This window comes from Manis pentadactyla, chromosome 9, assembly GCF_030020395.1.
Source record: "Manis pentadactyla isolate mManPen7 chromosome 9, mManPen7.hap1, whole genome shotgun sequence".
Lineage (NCBI taxonomy): Eukaryota > Metazoa > Chordata > Mammalia > Pholidota > Manidae > Manis > Manis pentadactyla.
This window is the reverse complement of record NC_080027.1, coordinates 44140999-44157332: the sequence shown is the minus strand read 5'-3', so window position 1 is coordinate 44157332 and position 16334 is coordinate 44140999. Positions and strand designations below refer to the sequence as shown.

The 16334-nt window shown below is 37.9% G+C and overlaps 1 protein-coding gene and 1 pseudogene across 1 annotated transcript; one reads left to right on the top strand and one right to left on the bottom strand.

Moving 5' to 3' along the window:
- The first annotated feature begins 2949 nt into the window (after window positions 1-2949).
- Window positions 2950-3909, top strand: LOC118912093 (olfactory receptor 51L1-like). Its single transcript, XM_036884876.2, has one exon. It carries the CDS (start codon window positions 2950-2952, stop codon window positions 3907-3909), a length of 960 nt encoding a protein of 319 aa, XP_036740771.2.
- Window positions 3910-13498: 9589 nt separating this feature from the next.
- Window positions 13499-14593, bottom strand: LOC118912092 (olfactory receptor 52P1-like; annotated as a pseudogene).
- Window positions 14594-16334: the final 1741 nt, after the last annotated feature.

The window sequence follows — 16334 nt, the reverse complement described above, 5'->3', positions numbered from 1 at the left end:
TCATGCCCATTGTCATAGAATTCAAATCAGACTCAGACGTTTCAGATAGGACTTCCTAAGATGGCCTAGACTTTTATTGTTGCTGGTGTCCGCTGTGTCCATGGACATAATGTTTACAAATGTTTACTTCAGAGGTGTTTTTCTTGGCTATTTTCTGACATGACAAAAGAGGAATTCCAGAGTAAGACTGGGGTTATATCAGATAATCTCCAAGGTCCTTCCCAATCTCAAATATCAGTGATTTTTAATATGACATTAACTATAGCTCAGAGGTCTAAATCCCATACACAAGTCCTTCAGATTTTTTAGTTCATAAACTTACTGCATGAACACCATCCTTCCCCTCTGGGTAATGGTGGAAGATGTCAGAAGGCCATGTGAATGAATTTGAAATAATAGTATCAGGAGTAATAGGAACTGGATGATGAACCAGTGCTACAGTATAAGGAGTTGTGTAATAATAGCAGACAAGATACTAGTAAATATATGGAATATGGTGAATATATGTTGTGGTAACTCCAGAATATTAACATGGCTGCTCAGATTCCTCACTCACTGATGTCCCAAAGATTTTGTACCTTTACTTGGTGAGACTTCCCATTTTTCCCTGGACCCTGTTTCCACCCTCAACCCCTGCAGATTGGCACTAAATAGGATGGAAAGTATATAGATAAGGTCAGTATAATAATCAGATGAATTTAAGAATAAAGAAAAAATCAAGAAGTGATTCATATCTCTGGCTGTATTGTATCTTCACTGGATGAAAGGGGGATGAAACTGACATCCCATCTCACTTCCCACCCATCAGCCTGCCAAGCTCACTTTTCTAAGGCGCCCACTCTGGTGTTTTATTCTAAGGAATAGTCTTCTCATGTTTTCCTCCCTCCCAATACACTTCAAATAATTATTATTACTATTGTCATCATCCTCACTGTCATCTTCATCATCATAGCCATTATTTTCTGGTCACTGTATATAAGTATATAAAATACACTATGCTAAGTATTTTACCTACAATATGCCCTTTCATTTTAGCACAATCTGACCAGATTATTATTATCTTCAATTTGCAGATGAGGCAACTTTGGTACAGAGGGAAAAATGTCACCTCTCCAAAATTAAAAAGCAAGCTTTAGAATGAGAATATGACTAAGGTTGATGTCCTTGCAGAGAAGCAGAACAAGGGAGATAGCGGAACATCAGTAAATGTCACTGAGGTGACTGCAGGTGCTTCAAACTGGCTTCCAGATCAGACATCTTTCAGGTTTCAGTTAAACTTTGTTTCTTTCTTGGCAGTGGGAGACTGGTTATAAAATCAAAGAAAAGGTCTGAACTAAGCCATGAGATAAAAAGATGGCAGATTTTCAACTTTAGATTATAAGTGAAAAATAGGGAAATAACCAACAAAAGAAGGAATAGTATTAGAAAATATGGGCATTGGAGATGATATTGAGTCCAAGTGCAGAAGGGCAGGTGAGGTAAACAGACCAGGGCAGGAAAAGCAGGGATTGTTGGTGGAAAAAGCCAGGCGGGTTGAGGAAACCAGCAGGGTCTTAAGTATCAGTTCATATGTGGGTAGGTCTGATTATGACATGAACATTCAGGAAGACTGATATTATACCTGTAATTTACTTGTTTGGTTTCTTGATTATGGTTCTTCATTTCTGAGAAAATTGTCATTATTAGGCATTCCAGGCAAATATCTGTTGCATTCAGGGCTTGTCTGCATGGAACTCAAGAAGATTGATTGTTCCAAAGCATTGAAATAAACATTACAAGAAAGGAGGATGTCAGTTTATTATTTTAGAACAGGAAGAAATCTGTCTCATGGATTGTAAATTCTAAAAAACAGCATTTTGGTGTGAGCATGGATTCTTGGCAAATGAAGTGGAATTTTGAAAAGTCGTTCATCTTTCTTACTTCAGAGATGCTTTTCTTGACTACAGAAGAAGTACTAGAATCTTCTAGTGGGGGAGAACATATTTACACTTTTGGTCTGACTAGAAAAGATCCAGTGTCAAGGTCAAATGCCAATAGACTGTTTTTGAGCATTTATTTGTTGTTATTCTGTTTTATCCTGTTTTTGCTTTGAATCATGTATTTCTACTTTCTTTCCACAACCCTTATCTATCATTTTACAGTGCTTTTTTTGTTGTTGTTGTTGTTTTGTGGATGGAACTAGTCTTTCTAAATGACTGATCAATTCTGAGACATATAGGAAGAAGGTTATGAACCTTTAAAATAAGAGTCAGAGGGATTGTACCTTATTAAAATTATATATTATATTAAAATAATGCTAATAATCCACAATTCTTCTAGTTAAGTCTATTTTAAACTATATTCTTAGGGATGCCAGTTCAAGACCAAGCCTGTGTTATCAATTACATAGTTGGAGATATGTTAGTAAGAACAAGAATCACGTTAACCAGCACTTGCCTGAGTTATATAAAGGTTACTTGTATGGTGTTCTAGTATTATTGAAAAAGCTATTAAGTTCAGGCAGAAAAAGGCATTTCATATAAATCACGTAGGAATCATAAAAAAAATTTCTTTTAAAGGATAATGTAAGACCAGTAACTCTGGCTGAGCAAGTTCCTAAAGAAAATTGTGAAATTATAACTGTAATCTAGAAGAGTTTGTATGTGTGTTCCTCTTAATAGTGTCTTTAGAAGATGGTCCATAGTCAGATAGGATGTCAGTGGGTCTGCATATGAGAAGCAGAAAAAAATATTCTTGTTATAAAATGAGTATTTATTTACTTAACTGACAACGTTCAGTAATGGAATGAAGAAAGAAAAAGCAAAAATGTGGGGCTGGATTTAGGAGTGGTTACAGGCGAGCACTGAAGTTTTATCTGTTTTGTTTGTTTCCTGACACAGATGCTGGTCTAATTTTCTTCTCCATGGGAGTGTGATCGAGAAGTTGGACTGTAGTTTAACAGTAAGCCCTATGGCAACCTTAGACACCAACGGTACTCTATCTTCCACATTCTATCTCACAGGTATCCCTGGCTATGAAGAATTTCACCACTGGATTTCCATCCCATTCTGTCTCCTCTACCTTATTGGAATAACGGGTAACTGTACCATCCTACACATTGTCCGAACAGACCCCAGGCTCCATGAGCCCATGTACTACTTCCTGGGCATGCTTTCCCTCACTGACATGGGCATGTCCCTGCCCACAATGATATCACTCTTCAGGGTGCTGTGGTCCATTTCCAGGGAGATCCAGTTCAATATCTGCATAGTCCAAATGTTTTTCATTCACATTTTCTCCTTCACTGAATCATCTGTGCTCTTGGCCATGGCCCTTGACCGGTACATGGCCATCTGCCACCCACTAAGATATGCTACCATTCTCACCCCAAGACTTATCACTAAAATTGGAATTGCAGCTCTACTGAGGAGTGCTTTTGCTATGATTCCACTTCTGGCGCGGCTGGCCTTCTTTCCCTTCTGCCACTCCCACACACTTTCTCATTCCTATTGTCTGCACCAGGACATGATACGCCTTGCCTGTGCTGACACCAAGTTTAACGTTATATATGGCTTGGTTCTGATCACTGTACTGTGGGGCATGGACTCTCTGGGTATTTTTGTGTCTTATGTTTTCATCCTTCACTCAGTAATAGGAATTGCATCCCGTGAGGGGAGGCTTAAGGCCCTCAACACGTGTGCATCTCACATTTGTGCTGTCCTCATTCTATATGTGCCTATGATTGGGCTGTCTATTGTCCATCGCTTTGCCAAACACTCCTCCCCGCTCATCCACATCTTCATGGCTCATGTCTACTTGTTGGTTCCACCTGTGCTCAATCCAATCATCTATAGTGCGAAGACCAAACAGATTCGTCAAGGAGTGCTCCACCTGCTTCTACCCACAAAAAACAATTCTACTGTGAGGTAGGGGATGTCCTCAAGATGACGGCATCAATGCTAATGATGTGAACACACAGTGATTTGCCTACTCCATGTATGTTGGCACCAGAGTTGCCAACAGAAGACTTCTTAACAGAAAGAGAGCCACCTGAGCACCATAGAAAGGTTCTAAAGGGGGCTGTTGGTTTCCTCTCAGACTACACAGCCTGAATTAACATGTGCTGTATAAATCCCCTTGAACTGTGAGTATGTTGGAATGGAGTGTGTCAGAAATTATTTCTACCCATTCTCTCCCATCTCTAATCCCAGTCTTTATTCAAGGTCACTTATCCATGAAGTTTTCCTGAACATACTAAACTCCTATTTATTTGTTTCTTGACACTCTATATTTTTCTGGGAATCTTACATTATCTTTCTCATTATATAAATGTATTTACTATCCTATCTTTCTTAAAGAGGGAAAAAATCTTATATTTACTTAAGAGCTTATTGGACTCAAAGCAGAAGTCATCAATTGTCATAGCACATTGGCATCACCTTTTACATTTTATATGTATGGACTCTTTCTGAGGTGATTTTGTTGCCTTGGGAATAGAAAAAGATGAAGTCCATATTTTTTCTCTTTTGCTTAATTTTTAGAAATAGTTTTAATCTTATAGAAAGCTGAGGCTTAGTAATTTTGAAAAGACCCCAGATATTGTCATATGAAGCCAGTGGTTGTAATCCATTGATTTAATTTAGGATTTAATTACCCTAGTAATAATTTAGGGTATACTGTTTGTTTAAATGTAAAAAAAAAAAAAAACCCCAGTAAGTCACCCAGGTGTAGCTATTTATAAGTTTGTGGTAGGAGGAAATTGACAATACTGGTCTCTTAATTTTATCTAGAACTCTTTTCAACATGCAAAACTATATTTTCTTCCAACTCTAAAATTATCTAGCACATGTGTGTGCATAGAGTTGTATAAAAATCTTGTAAATTTAATTAAATTTTCTTAGTTCATATGTGTATACTTTCTCAAAGGCAAATAAGAAATGGTGAGGACTTAGGAATGCTTTATAGTTACCAATATTTGTATAGGTCTTAATATGTAACATGTTTTCACATGTCTTATTCTAGCTACTGCAGAAACTGTGCCTCAAACAGTTTGCTACTGTAAGAATCAGCATTGTGCTTGGTGTACAAGAGGCACTTAATAATTACTGACTGTATCAATGGTAAATAAAAGATGCCATCATTGAATAAAGACTGACCAGTTTGGATGTTTTTAAAAATCTTGGGGGAAAATATGTGACCTATCATGAGCCCACATTTCCCATAAAGAGAGATTTTACTCACTTAAAATTAGAATTTAAAATTCCATGCATATGGAGTACATCTAAAATTTCCATGAATCTATTTCTACTCCCTGGTTTTAATATAACTATGCCTGGTCCTACCCTTTTTATCCTATTTCTTGATTTTGTTTATAATTACCCTTCTCCTTTAGCACATTCACCTTGATCTAAGGGATAATGACCAAAAACAAAGCAAAATACATGAACATCAAAATTAGATAATATTTGGTAATAAATAAATAAAATAAAATTGATAAAAAAAGGAAAACTATCAGCTGTACATTGTATGACATTTAACTTTATAATCATCTTTAAATAAGACCTTCAAACACAAGATATATTTTAATTTATGGATGCTTTCCTACACTTGGTGCTCCAAAAAAAGTTTTACCAATTTTTTAGATTGTGTGCTTCATGCACCAATAAAGCTATTTTAAATTGATATGTACATAGATACTCAACTTTTGAGTTTCCAATACTACAGTAGCTCCTAAAATCTGTTCTTAGAGTTACATATATTCATAAATATATTTTACCAAAAACATTCAGAAAATATATCTTCTCAAAATTAAGATCATTCTTCCCAGTAAAACATAGTGAAGAGATGAATGATTGAATATATGAATGAATGAACAGAAAGGTTATGTTCTGAATTGAATACAAAAACATTACTTTTGTTTTTGGAATCTTAATGGAGCCTGGAGGCCAGTCCTGTAACAAGTTGCTAGTGCTCCTAAAACAAGAAGCCCTCTTGTTCTTGACTACAATGACAATAATTATCAAAGCATCTATCTCAATTATATATAGATTTATAAATTAGGAGACACTCTTAACCATATTACCTTGTTTGGTAAATTTATGAATATTTATTTACCTTCTGAGTTTATTTTTTGCCTTCCTGCAGAATTTGTAAAATATCCAGAAGCCCAAATAATACATGGTCTTTGTATTCCAACCCCGTTACTAGATAAAAATGCAATGCAGTTGCAGACCAAATATTACCCCTTAGATTATGCTGCAGAAGACCCTTTGTGGCAAAAAAAATAATAGAGACAGTCATGATCTCTTTCATTGTCTAAGCATTTGGCATTTTATTCTATACAGATCATTGCTGCAAAATACTTCACTATCCCATTTAGTCATTCAGTCATTCAATCTAATAATTTAAGCAATAAAAACATAATTTCCTTTTAAAAAATACAGTGTGGATAATTACCTGGTTACACATAAAATCTAGAAACAGCTATATGCATTTATTTATTTATTTATTTATTTATTTATTTATTTATTTTTAAATTTTTTATTAAGGTATGATTGATATACACTGTTATGAAGGTTTCACATGAAAAAACAATGTGGTTACTACATTTACCCATATTATCAAGTACCCACCCATACCCCAATGCAGTCACTGTCCATCAGCGCAACAAGTTGCCAGAGACCCACTATGTGCCTTTTCTGTGCCACACTGTTCTCCCCGTGATCCCCCACACCATGTGTACTAAACATAATACCCCTCAGTCCCCTTCTCCCTCCCTCCGCACCCGCCCTCCCACACCCCTCCCCTTTGGTAACCACTAGTTCATTCTTGGAATCTCTTGAGTCTGCTGCCATTTTGTTCCTTCAGTTTTGCTTCATTGTTATACTCCAAAAATGAGAGAAATCATTTGGCACTTGTCTTTCACTGCCTGGCTTATTTCACTGAGCATAATGTCCTCCAGCTCCATCCATGTTGTTGCAAATGGTAGGATTTGTTTCTTTGTTATGGCCGAATAGTATTCCATTGTGTATATGTACCACTTCTTCTTTATCCATTCATCTACTGATGGACACTTAGGTTGCTTCCATATCTTGGCTGTTGTAAAAAGTGCTGTGATAAACATAGGGGTGCATATGTCTTTTTGAATCTGAGAAGTTGTATTCTTTGGGTATACTCCAAGGAGTGGGTTTCCAGGTCAAATGGTATTTATATTTTTAGTTTTTTGAGGAACTCCATATTGCTTTCCACAATGGTTGAACTAGCTTACATTCCCACCAGCAGTGTAGGAGGGTTCCCCTTTCTCTGCATCCTCACCAGCATTTGTTGTTCTTAGTCTTTTTGATGCTGGCCATCCTTACTGGTGTGAGGTGATATCTCATTGTGGTTTTAATTTGCATTTCCCTGATTAGTGATGTGGAGCACCTTTTCATGTGTCTGTTGGCCATCTGAATTTATTCTTTGGATAACTGTCTCTTCATATCCTCTGCCTATTTGTTAATCGGTTTATTTGCTTTTTGGGTGTTGAAGTGTGTAAGTTCTTCATATATTTTGGATGTTAACCCCTTGTCAGATATGTCATTTACAAATATATTCTCCCACACTGTAGAATGCCTTTTTGTTTTGCTGATGATGTCCTTTGCTGTACAAAAACTTTTTAGTTTGATGTCGTCCCATGAGTTCATTTTTGGTTTTGTTTTCCTTACTCGAGGAGATGCGTTCAGGAAGAACTTGCCCATGCTTATATTCAGGATGTTTTTGCCTATGTTGTTGTCTAAGAGTTTTATGGTTTCATGACTTAATTCAAGTTTTTAATCCATTTCGAGTTTACTTTTGTGTGCGGGATTAAACAATAATCCAGTTTCATTCTCTAGCATGTACCTGTCTAGTTTTGCCAATACCAGTTGTTGAAGAGGCTGTTATTTCCCCATTGTATGTCCATGGCTCCTTTATCATATATTAATTGACCATATATGGTTGGGTTTATATCAGGGCTCTCTAGTCTGTTCCATTGGTCCATGGGCCTGTTGTTGTGCCAGTACCAATTGTCTTGATTACTGTGGCTTTGTAGTAGAGCTTGAAGTTGGGGAGCATAATTCCCTGTTTTATTCTTCCTTCTCAGGATTGCTTTGGCTGTTCGAGGTCTTTTGTGGTTCCATATGAATTTTAGGATGATTTTCTCTAGTTCCTTGAAGAATGCTGTTGGTATTTTGATAGGAATTGCATTGAATTTATAGATTGCTTTAGGCAGGATGGCCATTTTGACAATATTAATTCTTCCTATCCATGAGCACGGGATGTGTTTCCATTTATTGGTATCTTCTTTAATTTCTCTCATGAGTATCTTGTAGTTTTCAGAGTATAGGTCTTTCACTTCCTTGGTTTTTTATTTTATTATTTTTGATGCAATTGTGAATGGAATTATTTTCCTGATTTCTCTCTCTGCTAGTTCATTGTTAGTGTATAGGAATGCCACAGATTTCTGTGTATTAATTTTGTATTCTGCAACTTTGCTGAATTCAGATATTAGATCTAGTAGTTTTGGAGTGGATTCTTCAGGATTTTCTATGTACCATATCATGTCATCTGCAAACAGGGACAGTTTGACTTCCTCCTTGCTAATCTGGATGCCTTTATTTCTTTGTGTTGTCTGATTGCCTTGGCTAGGACCTCCGGGACTATGGTGAATAGAAGTGGGGAGGGTGGGCATCCTTGTCTTATTCCCAATCTTAAAAAAAAAGCTTTCAGCTTCTCGCTGTTAAATATAATGTTGGCTATGGGTTTGTTATATATGGCCTTTATTATGTTGAGTTACTTGCCCTCTATACCCATTTTGTTGAGAGTTTTCATCGTGAATGGATGTTGAATTTTGTCAAAAGCTTTTTCAGCATTGATGGAGACGATTATGTGGTTTTTGTGCTTCTTTTTGTTGATGTGGTGGATGATGTTGATGGATTTTCAAATGTTGTACCATCCTTGTATCCCAAGCATAAATCCTGCTTGACCATGATGGATGATCTTTTTGATGTATTATTGAATTCGGTTTGCTCATATTTTGTTAAGTATTTTTGCATCTATGTTCATCAGGGATATTGGTCTGTAATTTTCTTTTTTGTGGTGTCTTTGCCTGGTTTGGTATTATAGTGATGCTGGCCTCATAGGATGAGTTTGGAAGTATTCCCTCCTCTTCTATTTTTTGGAAACTTTAAGGAGAATGGGCATTAGGTCTTCACTAAATGTTTGATAAAATTCAGTGGTGAAGCCATCTGGTACATAGGTTTTGTTATTAGGTACTTTTTTGATTACCAGTTCAATTTCGTTGCTGGTAATTGGTCTGTTCAGATTTTCTGTTTCTTCCTTAGTCAGCCTTGGAAGGTTGTATTTTTCTAGAAAGTTGTCCATTTCTTCTAGGTTATCCAGTGTGTTGGCATATAATTTTTCATAGTATTCTCTCATAATTCTTTGTATTTCTGTGGTGTCTGTAGTGATTTTTCCTTTCTCATTTCTGATTCTGTTTATGTATGTAGACTCTCTTTTTTCTTGATAAGTCTGGCTAGGGGTTTATCTATTTTGTTTATTTTCTCAAGGAACCAGCTCTTGCTTTCATTGATTCTTTTTATTGTTTTATTCTTCTCAATTTTATTTATTTGGCTCTAATCTTTATTAAGTCCCTCCTTCTACTAACTTTGGTCCTCATTTGTTCTTCTTTTTCTAGTTTTATTAATTTTGAGGTTAGACTGCTTATATGGGATTGTTCTTCTTTCCTGAGGTAGGCCTGTATTGAAATATACTTTCCTCTTAGCATGACCTTGGCTGCGTCCCACAGATTTTGCAGTGTTGAATTATTGTTGTCATTTGTTCCCATAAATTGCTTGATCTCTGTTTTTATTTGGTCATTGATCCACTTGTTATTTAGGAGCATGTTGTGAAGCCTCCATGTGTTTGTGGGATTTTTCATTTTCTTTGAGTAATTTATTTCTAGTTTATACCTTTGTGATCTGAGAAATGGGTTGGTACAATTTCGATATGTTTGAATTTACTGAGGCTCTTTTTGTGGCCTAGTATATGATCTATTTTTGAAAATGTTCCATGTGCACTTGAGAAAAATGTGTATCCTGCTGCTTTTGGGTGTAGAGTTCCGTAGATGTCTGTTAGGTCCATCTGTTCTATTGTATTGTTCAGTGCCTCTGTCTCCTTACTTATCTTCTGTCTGGTTGATTTGTCCATCAGAGTGAGTGGAGTGCTGAAGTTTCCTAGAATGAATGCACTGCATTCTATTTCCCCTTTTAATTCTGTTAATATTTGTTTCACATATGTGGGAGCTCATGTGTTGGACGCATATATATTTATAATGTTTATATCTTCTTGTTGACCCCTTTATCATTATGTACTGTCCTTCTTTGTCTCTTGCTACTTTCTGTATTTTGAAGTCTATTTTGTCTGATACAAGGACGGCAACTCCTGCTTTTTGCTCTCTGTTAGTTGCATGAAATCTTTTACCATCCCTTCACTTTTAGTCTGTGTATGTCTTTGGGTTTAAAGTGAGTTTCTTGTAGGCAGCATATATATGGGTCTTGTTTTTCACCCATTCAGTGACTCTATGTCTTTTGTTTGGTGCATTCAGTCCATTTACATTTAGGGTGATTATCAGTAGGTATGTACTTATTGCCATTGCAGCCTTTAGATTTGTGGTTACCAAAGGTTCAAGGTTAATTTCCTTACTATCTAAGAGTCTAACTTAACTCACTTAATATGCTGTTAAAACACAATCTAATGGTTCTTTTCTTTTTATCTTCCTTTTTCTTCCTCCTCCATTCTTTATATATGAGGTATCATATTCTGTATTCTTTGTCTATCCCTTGATTGACATTGGGGATCATTAATTTAATTTTGAATTTGCTTAGTAAGTAGCTGTTCTACTTTCTTTACTGTTGTTTTATTACCTCTGATGAAAGCTATTTAACCATAGGAACACTTCCATCTGTAGCAGTTCCTCCAAAATAGACTGTAGAAATGGTTTGTGGGAGGTAAATTCTCTCAGCTTTTGCTTATCTGGAAATTGTTTAATCCCTCCTTCAAATTTAAATGATAATCTTGCTGGACAAAGTAATCTTGGTTCCAGGCCCTTCTGCCTCATTGCATTAAATACATCATGCCATTCCCTACTAGCCTGTAAGGTTTCTGCTGAGAAGTCTGATGTTAGCCTGATGGGCTTTCCTTTTTTATGTGATCTTATTTCTCTCTCTGGCTGTTTTTAATAGTCTGTCCTTATCCTTTATCTTTTCCAGTTTTATTACTACATGTCTTGGTGTTGTCTTCCTTGGGTCCCTTGCTTTGGGAGATCTGTGGATCTCCATGGCCTGAGAGACTATCTCCTTCCCCAGACTGGGGAAGTTTTCAGCAACTACCTCCTCAAAGACACTTTCTATCCCTTTCTCTCTCTTCTTCTTCTTCTGGTATCCCTATAATGCAAATATTGTTCCATTTGGATTGGTCACACAGTTCTCTCAATGTTCTTTCATTCTCAGAGATCCTTTTTTCTCTCTGTGCCTCAGCTTCTTTGTACTCCTCTTCTCTAGTTTCTAATTCATTTATCGTCTCCTCCACTGTAACCAATCTGCTTTTAACACCCTCTGACCTGAATTCATTTCTGAGTTCTTGGATACCTTTCTGTACCTCCATTAGCATGTTGATGATTTTTATTTTGAACTCCCTTTCAGGAAGAGTCATAAGGTCCATGTCATTTAAATCTTTCTCCGGAGTTATATTAATTTTACTCTGGACCAGGTTCCTTTGGCGTTTCATATTTGAATATGGCGCCCTCTAGTGTCCAGAAGCTCTACTATGGAGCTGCTCAGCCCCTGAAGCAATGTTGGGGGTCCCAGGGGAGTGGGATTGGTGCCTGGGGGGAGGAAAGAGCTGTTTCCTGCTTCCCGGCTGCTATGCCTGTCTCCGCTGTGTGAACCAGTGGGCCGAGCACACAAGTATAAGCTTTTGTCCCAGAGCAGCCAGATATGGATCCCTGCTTTCTACAAGCAGCTAGAATCTCAGAAATTCTACCTATACTAGCTTTCCAACCCTGTAATCACATGAGTATCATGAAAGCACCATGAAATGTAGGTTTGAGCTCCCAGAGCAGAACTCCAGAGCTAGGTATTCAGCAGTCCCAGACCTTCCACTCCCTCCCTGCTCAGTTTCTCTTCCTTCCACCAGTGAGCTGGGGTGGGTGAAGGGCTTGGGTCCTACCAGGCCACAGCTTTGTTACGTTACTCTGGTCTGTGAGGTCTGCTCTTTTCCCCAGGTGTATGCAGTCTGGTGCCATCCTTTTTCCTGTTTCTCTCTCAGGATTAGTTGCACCAACTATATTTTCTAATTGTATATGGTTTTAGGAGAAATTCTCTGTCTCTCCTCTCATGCCGCCATCTTTTATCCTCTTCCACTATATGCATTTATAAGGAGAATGATAACTGTAAATATTTTCAACACACTCAGTTCAATTAATTCAACCAGTAGACTATGTATGCATTTGTATTATATTCATGATGCACCTTTTAAATTTCTGGTGTCAGGGAAATATTGTAGCTCTTTTATTAATCAAGATGTGAATATTTTCTCTTGAAGAAAAGGAATTACATTGCATGGATTATGAAAGATAGATTTATAGATGATAAAGTATGTCTCACATAATAAAGAGTGCAATTAGTTATAACATTTGCTGTGGGGAAATCCAAACTAGGAAAACTGCATGTGCTTATGAAAGGAGCCACGTGCATCCAGTGGACATGCTCCTGACCATTTGCCATCATTTCCTTTTCTTGAGAATTGTCCTGGCACAATTTCATTCCCACTACATCACAATACTAAGGGATATAACAGACTTATTTAGAAATGTGACCCAATATAGGACAATTATACTTATGGTTCCATAATCACTGACACTGAGACAGGATAGTATCACCATATCCAGTGAGGGAGTTCATACTTTTCTGCTCATGAGGTCCTACAGCAGCCTTCCTTTTGTTCCTTTGAGTCAGACATTCAAAGTATCCTTGGATGTCATGACAGCGACATAACTCAGGTGCTGCCTTTTTATTTACCTAACCTAATCAATTTTCTATTATGTGACCAAAAGGGTCTTTATTACAGTAAAGTACTAAAGGATATATGAAATAGATATTGTTTTCAAAGCTAAAGCAGAAGTTTTTAACTCTAGTTCCTATACATTAAGGATTTTGTTAGATAAAACATATCAGAGAGATAAAATCATTAGCATTTATTATTTGACTAGTTTAAGGTATTTTTATGTATTCAACAAACATCTATTAAATTATTTGTACATTCTGGGTCCTGTGAATGTAATGATGAAGCTGGAATCAGAATTAATTCCTGACTTTATAAAGTTTACATTTGATCCTGTCCATAGAAAACTGACATAGAAGAGGCATTTGTGTATTACAAAAAGGATATTTGAATCCTCTCTGCTATTTCAGTGACATTCCACTGATTACCTTAATAGGCTGAGCTATTCCTCGACAGTACCTGAGCAGGTCCCTGTTAGCTTCCTGTTTACCCCATGTCAAGAAGATGACATTTGGAAATATGAATATTTTAAGCTCTCTCCAGAAGTCAGGTGTTCTGGGGCTAGATATGCCCAGATTGATTCAGGTTTGATATTTATGCCTGATCCTCCATCCTGGACTCCCCAGATCCTGCTGCTTCATAACTCTTAGGTTATTTTTGTTGGTTACAGAGCCCTAGTACTCACATCCTTAACTCTTTTGTCTTTACCCCATGAACAATGGGGTTCATTGTAGGTGGCACCAGTAAATGGCAGTTTGCCGGGAGGATAAGGACATGTCTGGGCACGTGGTTTCCAAAGTGATGGGTAAAGAAGGAGAAGAAGTATAGAACATCAAAATGACACATATATGAGCTCCACAGATTCCTAAGGCCTTTGTGTGGGCCTCCCTAGAAGGTAGTTGCAACACTGTTCTCAGGATTAGACAGTAGAACAGGAAAATGAGGACAATGTCCAGTCCTATGGTGAGGAGAGCAGCAGTGAGCCCATAAATGCCACTAAGGGCAATGTTATTTCAGGCCAGCTTGGCAATACCCATGTTCTCACAGCAGGTATGATGGTTAGTGTTGCTCCAGCCAAAGTACAGCCGGAGAGTGAGAAGGACACCAGGGGTGACCACAGCCACACTCTGAGCAACCAGAGCCAGGCCCACTTTGCTAACAAGAGAGCCTGTAAGTAGGGTTGCATGATGGAGTGGTGCACAGATAACCATGTAGCGATCAAAAGCCATGACCAGTAGAGCATCAGATTCAGAGAGGAAAAGAGCATGAACAAAAAACATCTGTGTGAGATATGCTGGAGACACTGATGGGGAAGGGCCCTGCCAGAGGATGAGGAGCATTTTGGGCCTGTGACGGGACAAAGGGAGACATGGTTGAGTGCCAGCATGGCCAGGAGGAGACACATGGGTTCACGGAGGCTCCTGCCCCAGGCCACCACTGCCATGACCAGGCCATTTCCTACCACTACCAAAAAGTCCATGAAGCTGTCAGGGATGGAGGTCCAGATCTGGAAGTCTTCTAATCCTGGGACTCCAGTTCAGCAGAAAGTAAAGGAGGTGAGCCAATGTGTGGTTGCATGTTGTTAGAGAGAGGTGACCAACGTCTGTTACAGAAATCAGAGAGAAAAGAGCTAGAGTAAATAATAGTAGAAAATAAGTATTTATTCCTTCATCCAGTCAAACTCTAACCATTCATTTTGGCATGATGCAGGAGAGGAGAATAAAATGGTCTGAGAAGAGTTACTAAATTACTGAATGACTATGCACAAACCACTTCTCTTTTATGGGACATCATGATCTCTCTGAAGAAAATTCATGAACCAGAGAAATTAAGAGTTAAATTCTTTACTTTTGTAAAATGAACTGTTATAACCACATAATTTGTGTATATGTCCTCTGAACTTTTAACTGTACTACATATATAGCTTTTGACTTTCTAACTTGATAATAAATTTTAAATACAAAAAAGTAATATGTTTTCCTTGCTTTTTTCCCCCATAACACTGAATAGAAGACTGGAGAGAATTAATATTCCATTTTTCTATGGACATATTTAATGGGAGGAGATGAGTTGGGTGATAGACTGATATATATATATATATACACACACACACATATATACCATATATGTGTGTGTGTGTATATATGCACACACTAGCATGAAGACTCCAGTTCTTATTTTTCATCCTGAGAGTATGTGATGTATTCCCTCTGCCTAATTTTTCTACAATGAAGAAAAAATGTTAATTATCTGTCTTTCATTTGAACTCTTAAAGATAATGGCAGAATTACAATGAAATTTAAACTGCCATGAAAATTTATAATATTTTTCTTACCCTAATAAACACGAACTCTCAGGGATTATGAAACGGAGTGAAAAAGACAAAAATTCAGAGTGAAGAATATTCTCATTCATTCAGAACAAGAAAGCCACTGAAGAATGTCAAGCCCCATAATTATTAAATTCTATCACTGAGAGAGCCTCTGCAGAGTGACTGAAACATTCACGTTCACCAACAAGAGAATATGATAAAATTTTAGCAACTTATAAAACAGCAGCAGTTCTTACTTTTAATATTTCAAAAATTATATAAAAGTGGCTTTTCTAGATGGAGGGGCAGAAGATGGCGGCGTGAGTAGAGCAGCAGAAATCTCCTCCCAAAACCACATATATCTATGAAAATATAACAAAGACAACCCTTCCTAGAATAAAGACCAGAGGACACAGGACAATATCCAGACCACATCCGCACCTGAGAGAACCCAGCACCTCGCAAAGGGGGTAAGATACAAGCCCCGGCCTGGCGGGAGCTGAGCGTCCATCCCCCCAGCTCCCGGCGGGAGAAGAATAGGCAGAGCGGGAGGGAGACGGAGCACAGGACTGCCGAACACCCAGCCCAGCCATCCAGGCCAGAGCGCAGACAGTGCGTGCGCAGGGGGCCCTGGATACTAGGGAAACAGGGCAGCAAGAACAGTGAGCGGGCACCGGAGGCCGGGAGCCGGAGGACATAAGAAAAGTGCACGACCATTTTCTTTTTTTTTCCTTTTTTTTTTTTTTTTTGCTGCTTTGTTTTGGCGAGTGCTTTTAGGAAGTTTTAAAGGGATAGGGCCCCCAATACTAGGGAAACAGGGCAGAAAGAACAGTGAGCGGGCACCGGTGGCCTGGCGCCGGAGGATACCAGAAAAACGCGTGACCATTTTTTTTTTTTTTTTTTTTTTCTGTTTTGTTCTGGCGAGCGCTTTTTGGAAGTCTTAAAGGGCTAGGGCCCCCAATACTAG

What these genes read in the sequence shown, in the direction of transcription:
- LOC118912093 (XM_036884876.2), top strand. Translation starts at nt 2,950, where the DNA reads ATGGCAACCTTAGACACCAACGGTACTCTATCTTCCACATTCTATCTC.